Source organism: Leptosomus discolor, chromosome Z (assembly GCF_034619465.1).
Source record: "Leptosomus discolor isolate bLepDis1 chromosome Z, bLepDis1.hap2, whole genome shotgun sequence".
Taxonomy (NCBI): Eukaryota; Metazoa; Chordata; class Aves; order Leptosomiformes; family Leptosomidae; genus Leptosomus; species Leptosomus discolor.
The window spans coordinates 67975632-68001388 of NC_141419.1; the positions used below are offsets into that span (position 1 = coordinate 67975632).

The following is a 25757-nucleotide window of genomic DNA, read 5'->3' on the forward strand; positions in this document are numbered from 1 at the left end:
TCTTTGGTAAGTCGTGGGGAACAGGAGAGGTGCCTGAGGACTGGAGGAAAGCGAATGTCACTCCAGTCTTCATAAACGGCAAGAAGGAGGGGGAACAGACCGGTGAGCCTCACCTCCATCCCTGGAAAGGTGATGGAACATCTTATCCTTGGCGCTGTCTCTAGGCATATCAAGGATAAGAGGGTCATTAGGAGCAGTCAACGTGGCTTCACCAAGGGGAAGTCATGTTTGACCAACCTGATAGCCTTTTATGAAGACATAACCAGGTGGATAGATGATGATAGCGCAGTGCACGTAGTTTATCTTGATTTCAGTAAAGCATTTGACACCATCTCCCACAGCATCCTCGCAACTAAACTGAGGAAGTGTTGTCTGGGTGATCGGGTAGTGAGGTGGATTGTGAATTGGTTGAAGGAAAGAAGTCAGAGTTGTAGTCAGTGGGACGGAGTCTAGTTGGAGGCCTGTATCTTGTGGAGTCCCTCAGGGGTCAGTACTGGGACCAGTACTATTCAATATATTCATCCATGACCTGGACGAGGGAACAGAGTGCACTGTCAGAAAGTTTGCTGATGACACAAAACGTGGAGGAGTGGCTGACACGCCAGAAGGCTGTGCTGCCATTCAGGGGGACCTGGACAGGCTGGAGAGCTGGGCAGGGAGAAATTTAATGAAATACAAGGGCTAGTGTAGATTCTTTCATCTGGGAAAGAACAACCCCATGTACCAGTACAGGTTGGGGACTGAGCTCTCAGAGAGTAGCGTAGGGAAAAGGGACCTGGGGGTCCTGGTGGACAGCAGGATGGCCATGAGCCAGCAAGGTGCCCTTGTGGCCAAGAAGGCCAGTGGCATCCTGGGCTGTATTAGAAGGGGGGTGGTCAGTAGGTTGAAAGAGGTTCTCCTCCCCCTCTACTCTGCCCCGGTGAGACCACATCTGGAATAGTGTGTCCAGTTCTGGGCCCCTCAGATCAAGAAGGGCAGGGAACTGCTTGAAAGAGTCCAGTGCAGAGCCACAAAGATGATGAAGGGGGTGGAACATCTCCCTTCTGATGAAAGGCTGAGGGACCTGGCTCTCTTTAGCTTGGAGGAGACTGAGGGGTGACCTCATGAATGTTTATCAATACGTAAAGGGCGAGTGTCAGGAGGATGGAGCCAGGCTCTTCTCAGTGATGGCCAATGACAGGACAAGGGGCAACGGGTGCAAGCTGGAGCATGGGAGGTTCCACATTAACATAAGGAAAAACTTTTACACTGTGAGGGTGACAGAGCACTGGAACAGGCTGCCCAGAGAGGTTGTGGAGTCTCCTTCTCTGGAGGCATTCAAAACCTGCCTGGACGCGTTCCTGTGTGACCTACTCTAGGTGGTCCTGCTCTGGCAGGGGGGTTGGACTAGATGACCTTTCAAGGTCCCTTCCAACCTTTAACTTTCTGTGATTCTGTGATTTTAAAAAGTATAAACACTGTGATACACAGAAAAATTGTTTCTGTCAAATCTGAAAACAATTATAGAATAAAAAATGTTGGGCTTAAAATAATTGAAAACAACTTAAAAAGCAACAAGTACTGCATGAGACAAAAGAGCCAGTTTACCTCAGTGAATGAAAAATAAAAAAGAAGATAGAAGAATGAGATGTAATGTAAAATCAAAAGATGTTTATGAATAAAACATGACGAAGTTCTAACTGTGGAAAAAGGTACCATAAGAAGTCAACTAGTAAGACAGTATTAGCATATTATTTCTTTTTAATATAAAGATGAAACTATTTATGTAAATAAGTCTACTTATAAGGCTATTTATATAAAGAAGAAACTAAAGATGGAAAGAATAACGCAACGTTTACTAACCAATATGCATTACTTCCCCTCTCCTCTCCCGTCCCCCCCCCACTTGACAGAGGATAGAAGTCTGTCCTATCTGTAGCCAGCAGACATATGACTCAGATACCAAAACTTGTATATAAACCTGAAGCATGTTAATGAGTGAACACCACAATTACATCATATGTAAACCAGATAATGTATTATTAAATTGCAGTAACTACAGAAGCCAATGTCAGCAATATCATTCTTCATTTTGGAGGCTATTTTATACAAGATTATGATCTTGTAAGTAGCGTATCGCTCCAATTCATACATATCTATAGACATTCTTCTTCTCCAGTGGGCAACATGCTGTGACAGTCAGCTTTTCCATATAAAACAATTATGACAGTACAACTGAACATGAAAACTAATTTCCAAATTTTTCTTTCTCCTTGAAATAAATTTTCCTATGAGTATTTCTAAAAAGCCGGTCTATTCAACTTTTCTCACCAGAATTTCTTTTGGATCAAACACCATTTTTCTTCTGAACTGGCAACAGATGCAAGTTTCAACATGACAGATTTCCATTAGATAAGATATTAGGAAAAATAATTTGACAAGCTGGTCAAACACTGAAACAGGCTGCCCAGACAGGCTATGGGATCCCCATTTTTTGAGACTTGATTCACAGCCCTGAGCAACCCAATCCAGCCCTGGAGTTGCATCTATTTTCAAAGCTGGTGTTCAGTAGAGAATCGGACCAGACAACCCCCAAAGTTACCCTCCATGCTAAATTACTCTGTAATTCTACGAACTAAGGATGGAGTTCATTTCACCTGACTAAAAGTATGTCTATAGGACTATCTAGGTGCTTATCCTATGAAGAAAGACAAGCACTTACAGAAGCAAACCAAAGACTGGGACACTTTCTCTTCATGGTTTTGTCTCTCCAAGAATTACAAGGAAAAAAAAAAAGATTACCATCCTAGACTTGATATATAACTTTTACATAATCCCAGGTGAGACAGATTCCAGTCTGAGGAACATTTTTTGGATCAACTGCACCTACGTGTATATACTGAGCTTAATGGATAAACTGAACTGAAAGATAACACAGTGACTTAACACTGCTTGCTACCACGTGTACCATAAACCAACAGTCTCCAGATCTGACATTTCAAGAGCCTATTTTCAATCTGTGTAAGAGAGAAGCATCTGACTTGCAGTTTCTTTTTGAAATGGGGTACTACTTCAACTTGAAAGATCAGTCTCCAGCATGCAGGTTAGAAGAGCTCTTGTGTTGTGCTGTATGGATAACAGATTGAGACTGATTTTTTTTTTTTTTTCCACATTACCCGCATACTTCTGCCTAGAGACTTTGATTTATTGGGTTAGCCAAGTCTGTATTTTTCTAAAATCCATTCCAACAGAGGACAGTGCTCTTGATAAACCATCCTGTTGTAATTTACAGGCGTGCCCAGAGAGACATAGGAACAAAGCATTGCTATATTCTACATGAGATACCAACAAGCCACGAGGTCACAGATTGCAGAAACATTTAATAAAGGCATGTAAATGGTGATCAAAAGAACATAGATGATCCCATGTTACAAGATTCTGCGTTCCCTCAAAAATACAAAATAATTACAGGAAATCTGCTGGGCAAAGGTTATGAAAAATCACCAGGTATTAATGAATGTAGTTACAAAGACTTCATCACTACTGCTGTTAACTGCAGTATCATATAAAGCAAAGTGACACACTAAAAATTCCTGTATTCATTAATTATATTTTCCAATAATGGATGTTAAATAAGATTTGACTAAGAGTGAGAGTAACATCAAGGAAAAGGGATCTTTGCCCATCTTGTCTGGTTGGGTTTTGCCACGGCAAATGCAGCTGCTGTTCTTGTGTGCTCCTTTTCTTTTCTTTCTTAGGTAAGGACTATATTGTCTCAGCTTTGCAACAAAAGCTGTTAACACATTTTATTAGGAAGAATGCTACTTCATTATGTCTGCGTTTTAGTGATGAGTTCTTCATTGTAAAGCCTATCTGGTGGTCAAGTCCACCTGAATGTCTTCACTATAGTAATTTTAATAAAGGTTGTAATTTAAATAATTTTATCACAATTTATATTACCATCTATTCAGAAACCTGGGGCACAGGTTGGCACTCCCACCCTTCCAAAGGAGAAGCTTAAATGAGATGACAGACAAAGCAAAAGTCTCCCTTTCTATAAAAACAGATTACAAGCTTGTGCCTGACTAGAAAATTTCTGAAGCAAAGCTGTTTTGTCAGCAACTGCTAATTTCTTGAGCTGAAATCACTTTGCAAAAAGCACCAGTTTTAACTACACTTCATGCATTTTGCCCAGCCAGCTATGGCACACACAGTTACAGTCTACTGGAAATTGTCACTCTTCCCTATGAAATGATTTATCTGGGGCTTCAGGGTCCTTGTCTGCAAGTCAGTCTAAGTATAGAATCATAGAATTAAAAAATTACAGAATCATAGAATCATAGAATGGTTTGGGTTGGAAGGGACCTTTAACAGTCATCTAATCCAAGCCCCCTGCAGTTAGCAGGGACACCTTTAGCTAGATTAGGTTGCTCAGAGCCCCATCCAACCTGACCTGGAATGTTTGCAGGGATGAGGCTTCTACCACCTCTCTGGGCAACCTGTTCCAGTGTTTCATCACTCTCATTGTAAAAAATATCTTCCTTACATCTAGTCTGAATCTGCCCTCCTTTATTTTAAAATCATTGCTCCTTGTCCTATTGTAACAGGCCCTGCTAAAAAGATTGCCCCCACCTTTCTTATTGGCTCCCTTTAAGTACTGAAAGGCTGCAATAAGGTCTGCCCAGAGCCTTCTCTTCTCCAGGCTGAACAACCCCAACTGTCTCAATCTGCTGTCATAGGGAAGGTGCTCCAGCCCCCTGATCATTTTTGTGACCCTCCTCTGGACCCGCTCTAAAGGTCCATGTCTTTCTTGTACTGAGGACTTCAGAACCAAACAGAGTGCTCCAGATGGGGTCTCACCAGAGTGGAGTAGAGGGGGAGAATCACCTCCCTCGTCCCGCTGGCCATGCTTCTTTTGATGCAGCCCAGGATACGGTGGGCCTTCTAGGCTGCAGGCGCACATTGCCAGCTCATGTCCAGCTTTTCATCCACCAGTACCCCCAAGTCTTTCTTGGCACGGCTGTTGTCAACCCCTTAATCCCCCAGCCTGTACTGATATCAACTGCTTTCTCCTGACCCAGGTGGAGGACCTTGCACTTGGCCTTGTTGAACCTCATGGGCCCACTTCTCAACCTTGTCCAGGTCCCTCTGGCTGGCGTCCCACCCCATCATCTCCACTTAGTCATCTGCAAACTTGCTGCGGGTGCACTCGATCCCACTGTTTATGTCATTGATAAAGATACTAAACAGTAATGTTCCCAGTATGGACCCCTGAGGGACACCATTTGTCACTGATCTCCATTTAGACATTGAGCCATTGACCACTACCCTCGGGATGTGAACATCCAACCAATTCCTCACTCACCAAACAGTCTACCCATCCGTTCTTTATCTCTCCAATTTAGAGAGAAGGAAGTTGTGGGGGATCATGTCACTGGACTTACAGATGTCCAGACAGACAACATCCATAGCTCTTCCCTCATCCACTGATGTAGTCACTCCATCATAGGTGGCCACTAGGCTGGTCAGGCAGGACTTGCCCTTGGTGAAGCCATTGCTGGCTGTCTTGAATCGCCTCCCTGTCCTCCATGTACCTTAGCACAGCTTCTAGGAGGATCTGTTCCATGATCTTCTCAGGCCCAGAGGTGAGGCTGACAGGTCAGTAGTTCCCAGGAACTTCACTCCCCTCCACTCCCCTCCAAAAGTGAGGACACTTCTACTCTTTTTAAAAACACGTGCAATGTTTCCCTTTTTCCAGTCACCGGGGACTTCACCTGACTGCCATGGCTTTTCAAATACCATGCAGAGTGGCTTGGGAACTACATGATCCAGTTCCCTCAGGACTCTGGGATGCATCTCATCAGGTCCCATAGAGTTATGTGTAGGACAGCCCCAACAACCTGCCATTTCCCCGGGTTTCTCAAGGTCAAGAGAATTCTTGCTGCTCTTCCACATCCACAAGTTAGATGTAGCCTGCTAAATTTCTCCCTCCTCAGATGACTATGAGCCTTGCTCTTGGGACTACTAACAGCCTTCAGTTGGACAAGGCCAGCACAGGTCTGAAAGAACCCTTCGCAATTTGCAGAATTTCTCTAACTTTAATTGCCATACCTTACTTCATACAGGTGAGTACAGCAGATAAAACTGAATTAAAAGGTTTGCCATGTTTGCTACTTGTCCTTTCCGTTCTTGTCAGCATATTCATGAAACCTGTTTTCATGCAAAAAAGCAATGCTTTTGTTTGTTTTTATTTTCTTAACCAAGTACATCTCCTTGATATTTTTCTAAGTTAACTGACATTAACAAAAGTAATACAGCTTCATCAAAGACATCTTCCCTCCATACATATACTAATCTTGCCTTCACTTTGCACAGAAATGTGTCCTAAGCTATGATTACAAATTCATATGGACAAAGGTGAATAAATTATACAATATATGAAGAGTTGCATATGAAAAGAGAAATGAAAACATTATATACTTGTTTTCATAATGCAGCCTTCAACAATGCATGCCTTACTCCTCCCTCAAACACTGTCATTCCTTCCCCCACTGTGCACTAATTTCTGATTTACCAAATGACCTCTGCAAAATTTACAGTGAAGGGAACAGATCCCAGCCCCTCCTGTATGGAAGTGGGAGCAGATCTCTAATTGTATATAATGATCTTGAATCTATGTTCACTTTTCTACAGGTCATGGATGGGAAGAACCTGTTCGTCTCTGTTATATGAGGAAACTACAATAGGATTTCTCTAACTTACAGATTTGATGTCAAGTTTCTGTGGGCTTAAATGCAAGAGGGAGTAAAGTGTAACGCTATGGAGAAGGTCCTGAAACAGATGTGATGCCATCAAATGAAGAGTGAAAGCTGGCAAACATGTCATAAGGTGAGATACTCTTCCTGCAACAATACCCTTTGCAGAAAAAGAACTGCTACAAAGGAAAGAATTTCCTAATGGAGGAACCCTGTGTGCTTTAAAGTAACCATTAATTTCTGTCACAAAGATTAACCCTAAAAAGTCCCAAGAGTAAACTTATTTTACTTGAAAATTAGCTAATACAGTCACCAGTACTTCCACCTCAAGGATCCTGGTCATTTGCCTCAACTTACCCGCTTATGAAGACGTTCTGCTTCCTCCTGATAGGCAGCAAGTTGTTGTTTCCATTGTTTAACGTTGGCAGTGGACTCCAGCAGCGCTGCTGTGAGCTTAGCGTTATTACCCTTGAGTGTGGCCAGTTCTGCCTCCCAATGCTTGCTGATTGTTGAACTGCACAGACAGAATGAGAATTGTCAGAGCCCCCTGGTTTCTTCCTTTATTTTTTTTTTCTTACAATGTCTTACAATTTTTTTCAAAATATTCAGGAAAAATGGAATTATGCAAAAATCCTACGACTCAACATCCAAATGAGAATACAAATGCTCAAATCACCAAAAGCATAAATTCAGAAAATAGAGATGTATCATTGTTGGAAAACAACCTCTACCCTCCCAGTTCAGCAAGGTATTTTTATTCAACAAAAAGTTAAGGATGATGAAATCTGTATAAGCTTCCCAAAAGCAACAGCGTGTAATTCTAGAACATGAGCATATAATTAACGACTATTTTAATATAGATGTATTGAAAGTGCTTTTTTAATCTACTACTTTATGAAATACATTATAGAAAAAGATTTGTTGCGAACTTGAGTAAAGAGAGCTAACGTAGTGCTTTGGAATTACAGCTTAGTTGACTCAATGAAAGCCTTCTATCCCTCAAATATATTTTCTTTATTAAATACTGTATTTAATTTGTACTTGCAAACTCAAATATCTTGAATTTCAACACCATAATACTATTAATATGCCTTTCCTCAGTAATATCAGCAAAGAGACTAAAGATCAAGGAGGATAGGGATATTACTACTTTATTGTAAAGAGAAAGCCGATGTTGGGCTTTACTGAAGTAGCCTATGGAGGAACAATCCTTGCCTACAGTTTAGTTATCCTCTGAGCAAACACTGGACTTTACTTTTCACAGATAATTAGTTTGCCATCATCCACAGACCCTATCTTTGCACTCAGTATGCAAGGGAAAAGCATCTCAGACACATCAGGTGAATGTATTAGTACGCAGATAGCTCATTAATGTTTACTTGTATAATACTAACAGCATATGAGGTTCACACCTAGGTGGAAAATACATACAGAAAATAATTTATTTTGTCTAACTGACTATTAAAGGCATCATTGAAAACCAAAGATCTGTAACTCTGGCCAAAACTACTTTGTATATAGGTTTGTGATGAATTATGAGGAACTATTATAATCTGATTATTTATTACAATAAATATATTTTAATATGCTTAATTTAATTATAAATTATTACTATTTTGCATGCAAGTTTATATGTTTATTTGAACTTTGTACATACGAACAATGAAACATTCTGCCACCATTTTGTCCATTGTGTTTCTTTCTTCCATTTCTTGCACATGCACAGCCCATCCCACCAAAGCATAGTTCAAAAACATTATGACTCTTACAAATACTCCTTAGGCATTCAAAATCAACCAGCCACCAAGAAACATTCATTACCAATTCATATCAGATCTACTGTTTCACTAAAACGTGATGTCTGATTCTTCCACACTCCAGCATTTCCTTCCAAATACGCCGCTTTGTCCCCTTCAACAGGAATACAAGCTCCTTCAGAAGAGGAATACAGGTTCTTTCAAATTGCTCTAGCATTTCATGATCTATTCAACTAATTAGAAGTTCACCACCGGAAATTTTAAATCTTCAATGACTAAACTAAAATAATGATAATCCTACTGCATCAGGAAGCAGACTCACATATTAAAGATGAGAACAAACGTCTGCAAAAGACGACAATAAACTTCAGTAACAATGTCTATTCCATTTCTCTAATCAGATTTACTTCTCACTTAAAGTAGCAAGCAGATCAACAAATTCTGTAAAAAAATGCTAAGACATCTAGTTCATTATCAATTCATGCTAATTCATGACAGTTCATTATCATACTCATGAACAACTCCTTGATGTTCTCATGTGGCAAACAAATATCCCTTCCAGCCATTTCATGCAAGTGAGTAGTTCTATTTAGTAGTCCTGCTTACAAAATGAGCCTTACTACTAATCTTTCCTCACAGAAGAAATATACACACCAGATTTTATATTGATGTTAATACAGCAGATTAAAAGCTTTTTATCCAGTACACTTACAGGATGAGAATTGTTTGGTTACTTAATATCCTAATTTAATACGTAAACAGAGAAGTGAATAGTTTTTTTTTCCAATCTAACAATGTGTATACCCACAATGATATAAGATAAACTTCTAAGCCATGAAGGTCCCAGAAGACAGACTCTCAGGCAGTGCTGAGTAATAACGTGAAGGACATTCGTGGCATGTTTCACCTTCACCTTTGCCCAGTGCCCTTACTACCCTGCCAAGAAAACAGTCAGCAGCTCTTAAGTTATTGCTTGTATACTGGAATGTCAGCATTAAATATGAAGTGTGTATTTTCTAGATTCAAAAGCTAGAAGGTTTCTTTGGAGTTGGTATTTTTTTAATTGGGTTTTTTTTCAATAGGAAGGCACCAGTATTATTTCTCAACCATAGTTTTTAATCCTAAGAGATCTACATAGTGGGCACAAACATGTCTATTTTAATGCAGATATTATTTTTTTGTACCATGTACTGTTTTTTTTTCCACAAATAATTTCTACTGTATCTTTCATAGATTGTACTATGGATCCATAAGACAGAAGCACATTACTTAAATGAGTCTAGTTTTCTAGCTGATAACACACCATGACTTCCCAACTATTTACAGTTATCCCATTTCTTCTCACAGAACTCCACATTCTCTGACATCAACACAACCATGTCATGGATATCATACCAGGAAACCAAAGAACCAAAGAAGTAAATTTTTTGTTTCATAAAATTGTAATTTGATTAAAATAGCCCATAAACAATCCTGGTAATGCTGACTTACTTTTCTTAAATACTTTCTTGACAGACTAAAAAAAAATAATCTACAATTAAAATTATGCCTTGTGAATTATTCTGGTTAAAACTGGATTCATTTGGATTTAGATTAATTATTTTAGGACTGGAGAAAAGCACAACTATATCAGGCTGCTCTTAAGCTAGACTAAGTATCTGCATTGATGCCTATATCTGTAGAGCTACATTGGTTCAAATTTATCAACTGTTCCACAGAAACACTGAGAAACACACAGTTCAGACACAAAGAGAATTCTCCCTCGGAACAGAAGATGCTGGGGGCTAACACCTGGGAGAGGGTACACGCAGATCCAGAAGCTGATGTGTGGAAAATTCAAAGGGCTCTCAACAACTGCTAGAGCCCATGACCAGAATTTTGATGGTGGAACAGCTGCACTACAGTCCCACCCAGAGGGCTGCACATACTCCTCCCTACAACCTTTTACTTAATTCCTGTCTGAAAGGCTTTTTGCTAAAAGGAATTGATTTTGTGCTTGATGCGTTAGATTCTGTCATAGGAAATACACAGCTCTGTCAGGTTGTCTCAACAGTTGCAAATATCTAAACCAAACCCCAATCATTCCTTGTGTATTCTGAGAATATTTGCTCCAGGAAGCACACAAAATACTAACACTTACTCTGAATGACCCAAACTGCAGTGCAACTTCTACCAGGAGGTTGTTTTTTATACATACAGCTTTCAGCTTTGCACTGCAGCGTAAAGAGCAAAGCTGTATGTATACACTGGGGGATACAGGCATACACATTGCAGTCCTGTGGCACAAGAATTCAACCTGCATGCATGTTCTGTTTTGTGCTGAAAGCCATCCATCCCTTTGCTGGCAGTGTCACAATTTTTAACAGTTACTTCTTCAAACCTGTCAGAATTAACATCACGGACTGCCTGGCACACTCAAAAGTTTCAAGACGGTCCTTCAAAAAAAGATACATCCTTAACACTCCTGCTTGATGCCTGTTTCTCAGAGTGAAAAGCTCCACCCAACTTTTAAAAATACCCTAACAGAAGATAAAGCCTGATAATTTCCCTTGTGAAACTTCTGAACAGCTGAAAATAAATAAGAGAACAAGCTGCTTTGCATACTTTGCTACATTAGTGCCAAATACAGGAGGGAGAATGGGCCTCTAATAGATAATGGCAAAATATGAGTTTTATTGTCACGCTATACAAAAAAAACGCTTTCATAGCAGAGGTTTAGGTCTGATCACAGGGAACATTATTCCCACAGTTCACAGGATTGTAAGAACTTGTTAGCGAGCAAAACGTCAAAACTATCCCAAATCTCTGATCCTTGGTGGCGGTCACGGTAGCTGGTACGTGTGTAACATCAGACATGTCCACAGTCAGAACACTGCATGGTGCTCCACCATCAAGGGAAAGGATTCAAAGGCAGATATTTACCATCAATGGCATACAGTAATTCAATCTTTACCACAAAACACTCCTAGAACAACTGCTGGCTGGTTTCATTCGGCCTAACTGTGACATCCCCTGAAAATTAAGTAGGCATCAATGATCTTCCATTGGCATTCTGACCAACTAACATCAGGCTGATCTCCTTTCTCATTGGGGATTAGTTACAACCCCAGTAAGTCACTGAGGAATAGCCTTGCTATCTGTCCATCTGTGACCTGAATAGAGTGCCAGAGGCTATAAATGCATGATTATCTTTCTCTGCAAAGTAGGTCACTTAAGGAAAATTAATCCGAAAAGCTCCAGTCACCACGTTTAGCCAGTTGGAGAACGCTTGCAAAGGCAGGGGGCAGGGAGCACACATTAATGAGTTGCATTCAGAATGAAGTTATTTTGAGAGAAGCTTTCATGAAACAAAGAAACAAAAGCAGCTGAAATCTACTTTTTGAATCTGTATTGCTTATTCATTGTTTGCCCAGTTGTATGCAGAACTGACACTATAAAACATGATTTAAGCTTTATTTGAGATTTATAGAAATAAAATGTATGTAGAATTCTGGTTTATTGGTATTTTATGGATTTTAATATTGGATTCATTGCATACAATGAATTAATTTAAAAACTAGATTTCTTACTATAGCATAGTCGTGGTTTCAAAGAACTACAATTACTCAAAAGCATGTAAATTCTTTTCTTCAGGTGTCACTGTGATCTGCACTGCAGGTGTATGGTGAGCAGGGCTGTCCCAGCACAGCAGAAATAAGGAGCAATTCAGCTGAGTAGAGAATAGAGTACTTTCACTACAAAAACTGGCATCTGGTATAGGAACGAAATCCATAAGACTTGACAAATATGAATGGAGCAGAGTCCCTGTAGCCGCTGCCCAGATTATAAATAGTGGCATGTGTTGGAAGCAGCCCAAGAGGCTGGTGGAGTAAGCATTACCAATCAGCAGGAGAGGTATGTCAACCAGCTGGTAACAATGCAATAGCCGTGCTGGCAGCAAGGGGAGATCTTTTCTGACAGCCTTGCTGGTGAGCAGCTCTTCACGCTTAAGGAAGCAAAGAGGGATCGTGAATGATTTGGTTCTGTTACAGTAGTATCCAAGAGCTCTGGTGAACTCAAATAGTGTAGCTTCTTCTCTTTGGAGGCATAAGGCAAGTGTTTGGGTTTATGTAAAACACGCTGGTGCACTTGGGAAGGAATTCTGCACAAGATCCTTATGAAAACCTCCATATGAAATAAGCTTCAGATAATGCTGAGGTTCCAGACTGGAAGGGTGAGATCTCTGCAACAGGCTACGCTTGCTATTGTCTACATTGGAATGATAAGACTGTCCCATTAGACAGAGATGTTGACTCTGCTGGCACAGAGAATGAGTGCAACACTCCTCAGGGTATTCCTAAACACTCTTATTCAAGCTGAGAATGAGAATTAAGCTCCTCACTTCACGCCCTGATTTAGAAGAAATTTTAAACAGGCATTTTGGGAATTTCATCCCTTTTCAGAGATTTCAAAAGGCATCTTCTGTGGCCATCTATTAAATGTGTAAAACTACTTCACAATAGAAAGGATTTAAACATGATGCTTTTAGAGTTTGTCCTGGTGCTAGTCCAAAGTACCATACGCTCTTGGTAATGATATGGAAATTTCTCCCTCTCTCTTGAATGTTCAAAGCAAAATTTGAAACAGAAAGGGGTTTTGTCATTTATTTAATTATACGTAATCAGGAGTCCTAGAATGAGTGGGAAGCTGAAGAAAGAGCAGTGGAGTAGATCAGGTCCTATCTCACCATTCCAGGAAGAGGCAAGAAAGAAAAGTTTCGAGTTGTTCTGTCATTTTAACCTTCATACAAAGCTGTCTGCTTGAACAGGCCCAGCAGATTCAACCACTCAAAAGACTCCAAACTTAAGTACATGAGGGACACAGTCATCTATAGTATAGTTAAATAATTAAAGACCAGCCACAGAAGGAAAGCTACAGTAAGAATGACAGCTTTTGTAAGAAGAAAACTTAAGAAACAAAACAAAATTGCCTCTTTACAGCTACTACTTATTGTCTTATCTGTAGGTTGTGATTAACTGGACACACACGAAAGGAAGTCTCATTTGATAAACTGGAATTTATTAAAAAAGGGCAAATACTCTCAAAGTTAAAATCAAGAGATAATTACCAGGAAATTGCTTTGAGTTAAATATTTTGAGTGAGGCCAATGAAAAACTAATTAATATTCAAACAGATTCTTATCCTTAATTAGAGTATTCAAAAGAATTTTTAGCAAAGGAGGATAGCTCCCCTGGGGAGAGAAGTAGGAACATTAACAGAGCATGAAAGATATGTTCTTCCCTTTGGGATAAGAAATATCTACATGATCTCAATGGAGTCAGATCTGCACAAAACCAGGGAAACATAGTTGTGAATCAGCTCTTCAGACTGGTTAAATGACAAATTTGAACATAGCATAAAAATATGAAGGAGGCCCTTGAAACACATCAGACTTTGAGTGCGGTGACTACTAACAAAGCCACACACACCTACTGGAAAGTGAGAAAGGCAGCTGGATGGCTCAAATCAGCAGGTGAAAGCATGATTTTTCTGAGAGTTTATCATTCTCTACAGATACTGAAGGTTTATTCCACTCCAGTATATATTGTTTTGAACACTCCAGGATATATTGTTTTGTTTTATTCTGCACACCCCTTTGCTCAACTCAGAACTACAACATGCTTGAGTTCCCAATTTCCACGTCAGTGTAGAAGACGGAAATGCAGAAGCTTTTTCTGCCAATTTGGGCAGAGGGGTACTTACGGAGCTATTGTGATTTTTCTTTCAAGGTGTTTCATATATCATCTTTCACTTTCATTTAGCCTTTCAGTTTGACAATGCTCTTGGATTCTGAATCGTCCAAAGTACCCGTGCAGCCCATGGACAGAAGAAGAGTTGCCTTTCCAGTTCTGTTACAGTCAGTCCTGTTCTTAGGCATCTCTTGTGCTGTCCTTTATCAGCTCACTGGGGAAAGGTAGGTATCTTTGCAGACTTGACAAATGAAGGTGACCAAAGAGGCTGAGTAATGGTACAGACTCTTTCCACTATATAGCAGTCACTATGCAATGCAAATTGGTGGCTATACACTGTTTAGATCCACCACCTAAATCCACGTTCCGTATTTAGTAATGCAGCCTTCATTCATCACAGGACCCATAGAAACCACCACCACACAGACTGCCTTTCAATATGAAACCCTATCACAGAGGAATAGATTGGATATTAAATTCTTTTTAAAGAAGGAAAATTTCACACAATACTCTCTACAGTAACCCAGCATGGTATTCCTGCAGAAGAAAACAAAGCCAGAGAAAAACATGCCCACATATGGTGGTGTTCACCGCTTTTTGAAACACTCAAAGTCAATAGCAACAGAAGAGCTCCTGAAAGGCACTCCATGGGATGCAGAAGACTGGGTATTAACACAGCATTAATGCTTCAGCTATGATTTTTATGAATCAGGGACTTAGGCCCAGTCCTGACGCAAGTTAAAGGCAGGGACAAAGAGAGGTCACTCTTCTCCACAAGAAATAATGACGTTTCCAAGTTTCTTGTATTGTCTGCTAGTGTACACTGGACGTTTTTACATAGGTGACATTTAAACTCTGTATCTCATTAAACTTAGACTGTTAAGAACAGTTTTATGCCTACCTTTTGTACACTGTATCACAATGCAAAAGACTTGTATTTAACCTGAATCATCACAGCAGCACTAAGAAAATCCCTGATTTCTTTGAAAAGGCTCAACTTTTATTTTAGGTTTATTCTTTTAAAAACAATCTCATTTTTGTCTTAGTCATTTAATTATATAGTAAGAGACACTAGGTTATCTCTTCATGAAGGTCGTAAAGCATAAACCAAAAGCTGTCTTACAGCTTTCAGCCCTTTGCAAGAGCAAGAATAGTTAACTAATTTCTAGCTTTTTTGCACTAAACATTAAAACCTTGTAGACCAAACATTTACCGTGTACTCTGAAAAATTAAAAGATTTGCCTTGTTCCCTTAGTGAAATTGCTTAACAGTATCACTGCAAGTATTTTAATCTTGTATCTGTAACGTATCTCATATTTTTCACAACTAATACCCAGTAAGGTTTTTTAGTTCATTAAACTAGGCATAATCCTTGCTGTTGCTATGGTGCTGAATACTTCAAATATTCCAACAAAACTACATTTTCAAAAGCAACCTAAGTTATTTAGGAACTTATGTCCCACTTTCTAAAATGACTAGGTATTCAGCTGTGAAGAAAGTCAAACTAACTCGGGCTTCTATGGCACTTAATCATTTTATGAAAGTAGTTAGATGATGTGGTTATCAGCAAGTCAGATACCAGGACACAGTGACCCTGACAATAAAATGATCTGAATTATGACCACCTTCATTCTGGAACTCATTTGTGCACTGTGAATTTAACTGTAAATTCACACTTTGAATTGGTATGGATCAATTTTGCTGAGGCGCCTGGCTAGACAAAACCCTATGTTTCTTTCAAAAACCCTACCTATAACAACAATTTGCCTATGCATTGAGCCAATCCGCACTCCTGTCAGCAATGTAACAGAAGAGAAGACAGCATTTGACTGCCCTACACTTCTCTCACCTGGGTTCTCATTTATTGAGTGCTACTCTGATTTTAAGGGTTCCACTGAACTATGCTCTCAATTACACCTCGGTGAGTTTGAGAACCTTTCCTAGCTTCACTACAAAAATGCTGTGGTAGTAACGTAAGGAACAACTCTTTTCCCAGTGACCACACCTCCGCCACTAAGTGAAACAGGGCCAAAAAGCCCTGGGCTTCTGAAGGTCATATAGACTGGTGAGTTCGCACTCTCTGCAAACTGCTCTGGTCCACATCAGCTGGCCAGACAGATCCCAAGCATAGTTTGCATGTAGCCAGATTTAGCACCCTTTCATCTCTACAGTCTTCCAAGGCTTATATGATCTGAGACCCTCCCGTGCCCATCTGAAACAGTTCTGGGCATCCAATGCACTTCCATGCTTTTGTGCAAGGAGGATACCACTCCGGTGGGTGGCAACGCAGCCCTCAAATCATTGCAGGCATGTGGAACTGGAAAAGGACTCCATGTAAACCAGTAACCGTGTCTTACAGTTGCAAGGATGCTGCATGGGCACAGAAGAGATGCAGCATCATTGCTGTAATGTGTGGAAATGGTTCAGCCCACAGTCCTCAGTGCCAAAGCTCATTTTATTTAGCCATATAGATGTGACCCATGAGGCTGTAAAAGCTACAGGTCGCTTCTACGGAGCTAGCAGAGATTCTCAGCTTTGCAACAAAAGTAAAGACAGTAAGAGCTACACTCTGACCAATTGCAGCCAAATGTAAAGCAGCGACACGGCTAAAGGGACCTCTCCCAACACTGTAAATCTGACATACACCACACGCAAGGGATCAAGAACCTCAGCACAAGGCTCTGCCTGCATTGCTAGGTACTGTCACAGCTTTAACTTGAGTGTGCTGTGCCTCTGCTGAAGACAGTGGCTGTTACAAGTGGCTGAATGTGAAGGATTTGCAAGTGCCTACTTTAGATCTTAGTTGAACTTTCAGTTAGTGATACCACAGGATATTTCAGCCTCTAAGACCCCTTCATGCTGGTTCCTGTCTTAGTCTCAAACACTGAACTTGGCAGAACAATCATTACAGCTGCAGGGCCTCACAACTCCACTACCAGCAACAGAAAGACATTCTATAGAACAACCTACAGACATATTTATATGTGATTAGGCAGTTGCATAAAGATTCTGAACTATGACTATTTGGCCACCACCGAGCTAGTGCATTAGGTTATCTTACAATATTAAATAATAACTACTGGTGCAATACATTTTTGCATTACAATTGCCAGTTTGCTTATTCCAGTAAATACAATGACATGGATTAATCATAGTTAGCGCAGGAGATGAACTGTCAGTTTACATGCTGATAACAAAACAGTTTTATTCCATTAAGCAAACAGAAGCTATGTGAGAGCATGGCAAATTCAATTAAGTGTCATTTATATCCTGTGATAGCCATACAATTACTGAAGAGTCAACAGCTTATATATAAAGCCCAGCTAAGGCACCTACGGAGCTGTCAGAAGCACTTTGAAGAACAAGCAGTAAGTCACATGGACTACATGATCATAGTAAAACATTTATTGACTGTATAGGTTTGAACAAAAGAACTTGCAAGTAAGTTGCAACACTTAGAAGTGGATGCACTTACAAGTGCACCCCATGTTTTTTTCCATCCCAGCTTCTGAAGAGAATGGAAGCATTAAATTTGCCTTGTTTAAACCAAATCTGATTCCAAGAAAAGACTGAATTTCTTGCACTATGTTGATCCTAGAGTCAAATTTACTAAAAAGAGATTAAATGGATGAAAAAATCATTAATGTAATAGATGGGAAGTCTCTGATAGTGGTACTTTTTCTATAACTACAGGTTAACACTCCAGAGGAAGCAGTCCCTATATAAGTTTCCCTCTCTCCGCTATTGTAAAAAATCCCAGTTTTTAAGAAAAAACCTAATTTGAGATCTTCCTTAATTCACTGGTAGTTGCTAGTTCTTATTTACTCAGTCTAGACTAAGTGATCTTAGGTTTCCTTCTTTTTTTTCCAGGTTCTTTTCAGAATAATGCATAGGTCAGATGACTTGGCTCAAAAACTCAACTGGAAGTTAAAAACATAATAATTTATAGACCCGCTCTCCCCAGCTCAACACTTAACTGACGCAAACAGTTTCAAAGAACAGTATAAAGCTTGGCTGCCCACTTCTCTCCCCGTCTCATCTTACTGAACTCATCACAAACCCAACAGGGATGCCAACAGTATGAAGTTGCACATGAGTTTTGCTAACTGTGAATTCACAGACAGCAGAACAGATGCTGAGCTCCCATCCTTTCATGATGGAAACATGCCACAGCACTGTTTCAGCATGTTTGTTTTCGAATACTGAGATCTCTATTTCACTTTCCCTGATAAGGCACCTAGACTAGGAAAAGCGTAGGGCAAACAGAATGATATGAAGATGTTTAAAAGCCAGCTTTCCCGAGCCTCTCACTGTGCCGAACTTACACCCAGCACAAATTATCCCTAAAGTGCTAAAGTAGAATTAACAAGAATAATAACATCTTTGGAGAATGTAGAAAGAACGCGCTACACAATTGGTGTTGTCATGTAATCACATTAGTTTTAAATTTCAGAGCATTTCTTAAATGAAGTGAACAGCTAAGTCACAGTCATACACAGTGATCAGCTAGATCACACTTCGGGCATGTAGGAAACTATTTTAGCTATCCTTTTAAAATTCAAGCCAACTTAATCATGTACTGCCTGCATGAAAAAGCATTTGGCTTCAGACAATCAGCCCATATTTTATTTCTATGCTTATTTTCACTATAGTGAGGGGAAAAAACCTTATTTTTCTTCCTTTGGTAAACTACAGAGTTGGATAACTTACTACAATTCAGACAATTCAGTTTTGTGGTTTCGGGTTGGGTTTTTTTTGTCTAAGCCATATTGTTTAAATAAAATTACTTCTCAATTTCCTATGTGGTGGCAGTCTCCCAGAAGAATAGTTTCCACTATTCTAACTTTAATTTTGAAACCAATTCCTTTGCATTTCACGACAGGAAGAACAACATCACTACACCACAGTGCCACAGAGTAAAATCTGTAAAGGCAACAATCCTATAATCGAAGTTCATCACAACAAATTAAACACGGGTAATTTTTATTATTGAGACAACAGAGTCCTAGGCATCCTGGACATTTTATTTCAGCACCTTCACCCAGCTCCAGCTTTCTTCATTTGCCAAATGGCTTCAGAGATGATTAAAACCCCACTTTTTATAGTCTAGTTCATTGCTGCTTTGTGCCAACCCAATTCATTACAGACAAAACTTGATGGCTGTTTGGTGTCACTGTGAAATACTTTGATGATGCTTATGAATTGTCAGTTGTCCACATCTCACGGAAGTGCTATTCAGCAACTTAAATTCATCTCAGCAGAGCCCCTTGTTACATGATCAAAACACTGATCGACACAAACCACTTTCTGCCTCTATTAAATGTCACTGGCACCTACGGCAATATTAAAGGAAGTCAAAAGATGTGACTCTCTAGGTACAGAAAGCTTACCTAAAGCATAAAGCTGACGGAAAACTACAGGAAACATTGATCTCCATTTAGCTGTATTCCCTATTTTATTCTTCAAGCTAACGCTTACCCCAAGAAGAGCATATATTAATTACTCCATATTTTTGACAAACAAAATATTCCACTTCTGTATTCATGTGTGCCTGCCCCTAGCCTCTACCTGTGTCTGCAGGAAGTGGGTTGATGCTATTGAAGTTCCACTGCAAGGAGTCTGCCTACTACAATGTGACAGAAAATAATCAACATGACACAATTACATTCAATAACAACTTGTTCAGGTGGAGCCTGAATGCTGTTGGCACACTCAGACACATTCTGAAATGGCTTACAATAAAGCAACTTTGGATTTTTACTTGATCAATGAGCTTTTACTCTAGTCTTCTGGGGGCTTACATCATCTGTACAGGAACCGTGACCCAGAGAGTAGGGAGAGCAAGTGGAACAGCCCACCAGGGAGCCACGGCAGGGTGACAGCAATGCCAGGGAACATGACACTGTGCTGCCTCTACAGAAAACAGGAAGCACAACTCTGGATTGCAATGTTCAGGAGGTACAATTTAAGGCTGGACCTGGTAAAGAGGGCTTAGTGGATGAAACCCATCTTCCCCAGGTTTAGATGTCTAAAAGCTAAGAGAGGTTAAGTAGTGTGATGGCCTTTCACCTGACTGGCCTTTCACCTGACTGGCCTTAGTTGCATACCTAGGAGGAAATGCACCAGGCACTACGGAACCCTGTCGGGCTTAATTTTTCAACCTCAGTGTCATATGGATGTGGCAGAATTTGCTGTTTCTCTCCCAGAGAACCCAGGTCACAGCATCGTCCAAAGGAACTACTACCTTAACTAGGTTTACTCGTCAAGCCTACCTCTAAATAAGGGAGAAATCTTTAGCAATCTTAATTCATCTGACAAAACCAGCAACACTCCAAAGAGTAACATATTCATTAACTATGGATCTTTTGGATCAGACTTGAAATGATGCTTTTTACTTCATGTGAAAAGTAAGAGCTACTGGTCCTTGGTCCTCTTGCAGGGATGCAAAATTATCCCTCAAAGAATACTCATCAGCTTACGAATTTCATTCAGCTCTATTCCAGATAAATTCTAGGAAAAAAACCCCTTCAATGAAAGCTATTTTTTGTGTAAGGGATTCATTTAAATACGAAACAATTCTTTAAAAAAATATACTAAGTTTGTACTCATGCTATGTATTTTTAATATAGAGAGTTTCCTAAACTGCTTTTCTTTGCTTTGTCAAACTTTAGTTTTTAAATATGCATTCTTTCAAGAAATGGGCAGAGGTGATCCATTTGGCTGAATCCTATCAATAAATACCTGCAAGACCAGAAAGTGCCATCATCAAGTTCACCATGATTTCTTTGCACCACACAGACAACTGTATGTTGGCTCTGAACTGAGGAAGTCAAAAGACACAACACAGTTAGTTCCTAAGCTGCATGTGCCTGTGAGTGCAAAAAATTCCAGGGGACAGCAGCATTCACATAGGTCTATACAACCCTCCTTTCTGTGTGACCGCTGGAGTAGCCTGTACCAGCTACTCAAGATACAGTTGCTAATTACAGTTACTAATTCTGAAGCTTTAACTATGGCATCAGAAAGGTAGCAAAGGAACAGGAGCTGCAGCTACCTCCTAAATTCACGCTCACCCCTGCCTCCTTTTAACCCAAGTAGAATTTGGCACACCTATCTCATAACTTCAACAGGAAAAGAATCAATAACTTAAACTATTTGTCTACAGTTATCATTGGCTTTGACTTTCATGATCAATTCCCTAGGAGAAAATTATCTAATTGATTAAAAATTAGCTAATTTTTAAGTGCATATGAGCTTCATTAACACCATCTAAGCGCTTTATAAATGGCAAAACCCATGGATCCAAGCCACGTAGTGCATTTCAGGTGAATCCACAATTAATAACGCACAAAATTCAAAGTAGAAACACTCCATGACTTAAGATGCTTGGCATCTTGTAACTCAGGCCAGATGTAATGTAAATTCTCCTACCCCATATCTAATGGTACCCTTATAAACGACAGTAGGAATTAAATGACAGGGTCTTAAGCTTAAACATCTGCAGAACATGGTGCTAGCCAGATTAATTTCTGTTTCCAGAGTGTACCTCTTCTCCAAGAAGAGGGGACAGTTAAGAAAGGAATAATATAGAAAAGACTAAAAGGAATATAAAATCCATAAAGTAAATCAGTTGTTTAATCTCCAATGTGAATCATTAAAGGATGAAGGTATGTTTATCCATATCCTGCCTGGAGTTTTGGAAAAATGAATTCTACACTGTTTCAAGAATAGTAATTGTTTAGTCATTAATGTTGTCATCATAGTTGTATGTTTATCATCAGGCTTTCCAGACAGCAGTGAAATCATAACCACACAGCCTATAGAAGATTTCAGAAGTGGGTAACTATCTATATATTACGTGCAGTTTCTCACAGAAGAAGTCCATGTATCTTGTGATCCACCATTACACCAGAGACAACATAGAAGGCAGAGTAACTTGTTGGTATCACTAACGGAAGGACTAAATCAAAGTATCAATCAGGTGCATTCAATGGAGCTTCACCTTCACTAAAATGTACCCAGCTAAAGACTTTATTTTTTTTTTCCCCCCTTTTAAAAAATACTTCACTCAAGTATTCCACTGAATTTGGACCTGCTGCCTGAAAAATGTAACATATATCTTTTCTCTTAGAAAAAAAGCAGACAGATGAGGTACAGCAACACAGAGATCTTTCAGAAAAGAAGAGAAGCAGGAAAAACACACACTATACCTGGTGCAGGGTAGAGAGGCCAAGTGACTTAGAAACACGAAGAGCCTACATTTGAAAAGAGCTGCTAACTGAAAGGTTTGGGCTTCTTGTTTGTTTGTTTTGCTGGAGCAGGGTTTGTTTGCTTGTTAATTTTAGCTCCTGTCTTCTCAGTAAAGCAGGAAATTAATTCCTGGTACAGAATTATAGAATGGTTTGGGTTGGAAGAAACCTTTAAAGATCATCTAGTTCCAGTCCATGGGCAGGGACATCTACTACAAGAGGCTGCTCAAAGCCCCATTAAACCTGGCCTTGAATACGTCCAATGGCAGGGCATCTACAACTTCTCTGAGCAACATGTTCTGGTGTCTCATCACTCTCATTGTAAAAAAATTGGGGGAAGATATTCAAGTACTCAAGCAACTGAACACCTGGAGATCTTTCTTCATTAAAGACACACATTTCACAAATATTCAAGAAAGTATGTCTTTGGTGGGCAGGTTTATGTGGGCTTTAAAAGAGTAAGGCTGTCTTTTGAGAATGTATTGTTGCTATAAGTTATAACATATTTTAATATACCGAAACTGACAAAAAGCCAAGTTTTCTCTTGCTTTCTGATTTTTTTTTAAAGCTGTTTTTTAGCTTGTGGACTTTGAACTCAAAACTGTTCAGCAACACTTTGACTTCCTTCACTTCTACGACAGAGGCATTCTATCATGACTACAATATAAGTTACAGAAGTTCATCTGCTCTGTACACTGATTTCACAAAACAATCCAAAGTTGACAACAAGTAAACCTTGAGATGAGTAAAATACACAAGAATCGAAGTAAGACAGTGATGCAGATTGTTCTGCAGCATACTTAAAAGTGACATGAAGGCCACAAATCTTCAATTCTCTTTTATTTCCTTTCTCTAAAACTGTGTAGCCTTTTCAATAATTTCTATGTGGACAGGAATATGTAACCTGAAATGCAGGTCTAGACTACTCTCCAGTTTCATAAAATCAGACTATAATTACAGAGTACATTTAGAGACAGAAAACAGTAAACTAACAAGTCTGGAAAAGTTTCTTTAGCATTTGTCTACCCATACAGATGGTGGCATAAATGCTGTATTTTGTGTTGGTAAAGATAAGTGGACTAAGTCTTGCACACGACATGAAGCTTTTATCTTCTAACATATACTTTTGAGTTGCTCTTGTGGCATAATTTGAAGAGGTCTCTTTCAAGAGCACATCTGTGTACAGATGGGTGAAAACTGTGTGATTCTTTTACCTGCAGAACAGACTGACATAAGAAAGTTATGTTACAAACATTTAAAATTCCCTGAAGAAAGCCCCCCACCTCTTCATCAAGAATTAATCACAGGCTGAAGGCAAGGGCATGAACTGTTCACATTATCTTGGTCGCGAAATATTTTCATGCATCAACTTTCCTAACCCACGAGGAGACAGTGAGTTTGACCGATCAGACTTTGTGAAAAATACGTTTAACCTGCAAAACATCCCCTCTGCCTTTGGTTTTCACAAAAGGCTTCTCTTTTCAAGGGTCATGACTGTTTGAAAACTCATTTGAGACTCAGAGGATCAATAGCTATGTGGGCTTTTTTTTCCATGGTAACTTCAGGTGCTACTGACTTTCTGTTTCTGTTTCTTTAATGGGTGGCTGGAAAATGCTAAGTATGCACTGAGGCTTCCAATCCAGACCAGCATGACATTTGTACTTTCGAAGTACTAAATCTTTCCACAGATGATTTTAAAATAAAAAGCAACTCTACAAAGTGGCTTTTTCTTCTCAGAATTTTTTTTGGTTTTCCTGGAGAATAGTGAATTGAGACCTGCAGCATTTCTTTGATGTCTGTTCTCTTTGATACTAATGACACTTCTCAGTTTTGAAAAAAATGTTTGAAAAGACAGAGGTTATAGTTGGAAATGCTAACCCAACTTCAGTAAAGTTTACCCAGAGAGATCGCTGGTGTATTAAAAACAACACCTTGGACTCCTTCATGGTGTCCAGCGAAAGTTCAGTTTGCAGCTTATCCCTACCTACTGGTTGAAAGGTTTCCCACGATGACAGTACACAATATCAAAACCACTCATGGAAGTAGGAATAAAGAAAACATGAGGTATCAACTATCTACATGAGATCTTCTATAATTGCCATTTTAATTCTTGTTCTTGAAAAGATGATTGCATGTTTGAGCTTACACCACACAGAACAGCAGATTCTAAATAACATATGTACAGATCATACAATAAAACAAACCTCACAGACACGGCTCACAAATCTAAACAAGCATACACACTGGTATCAAAATGCACAATAGAAAACATTCATTATTAAAGAAAATTACTAAGAAAATCTAGAGTAAAGAGAATAGCTCCCCCAGCAATCCCTAAATATGACCAAAAAAGTCACAGTGTGCTATGAGTAGACTACTAAAATGAAAAAGACATTTCAGAAAACTGTATTTTTGAAAATACCTAACAAAATTAATGATTATGAATTAACGGACACAACCAAAAGAACCACCCAAACCACACACTCTACAGAATCTGATTTAGTGTTAAGTATTATATATCCCAGTTCACAGGGCCAACGTTTACAGTTGCTGAAGTATTAACAAACAATATTTTAATGTCATCCAGACTTTTGATATGCTGAATACAATGGATATATTTTAGAAAATGAAAGTTCATATATTAAGCAAGATAGTACCACCATCTTTTTTTTCTTTTTTCCTCATTTTTACCGGGATTTTTTTTCTTGTGTATGTGATTAAATGGGGAAAAAATTACACAGTACAAGGAGCATCTTTTTGGTTTGGTTTTGTTTGGGTTTGGGACTTTTTTTTTGGTGTGGTTTGTGGGGGGTTTTTTTAGTGTCAATTGCATAAGGATTATATTCCTCTTCTAAGAACACACTTGACAGATGTTTCAAGAGTGCTCACATGTCCCTGAGGACTGTATTTATATCATCTAAATTTAAACACCCAGCTCACATTGTCCGAATCACCCCTTGGAGCTCCCACTAAGTAAATGGCAGGAAGTAGGCAATTCACATGCTCCCAACTAGAACGTGCTTAGGTGCACAAGGGAGATGGTGACATTACTCTCTTAAGCATTAGGCTATTTTTAGTTTTCACTCCCATCCATTCCCCCAGCCATTAAAATTGTCTCTATCACTTGCACAGTTTCTTCATTTTGAAGAGCTAGCAAGACAAACACCATGACCATTCTTGCAATAGCAGATACAAGTCCTATCCACTTGTCCTTCTATTACTAGAGATACCTTATAAAAATGTTACAGGATGAGCTGTATTATGCTGTTTGACAGGCTACTCGTTTAA

General features: G+C 39.4%; 1 protein-coding gene across 1 annotated transcript in view; it reads right to left on the reverse strand.

The window, feature by feature from the left end:
* Positions 1-25757, reverse strand: part of HOMER1 (homer scaffold protein 1) — a 71331-nt gene that overhangs the window by 18944 nt on the left and 26630 nt on the right. The window contains exon 5 of the mRNA XM_086479469.1: positions 7092-7248. Within this exon, the coding sequence (XP_086335595.1) occupies positions 7092-7248 (157 nt within the window). The remainder of the gene's footprint in view (positions 1-7091; positions 7249-25757) is intronic.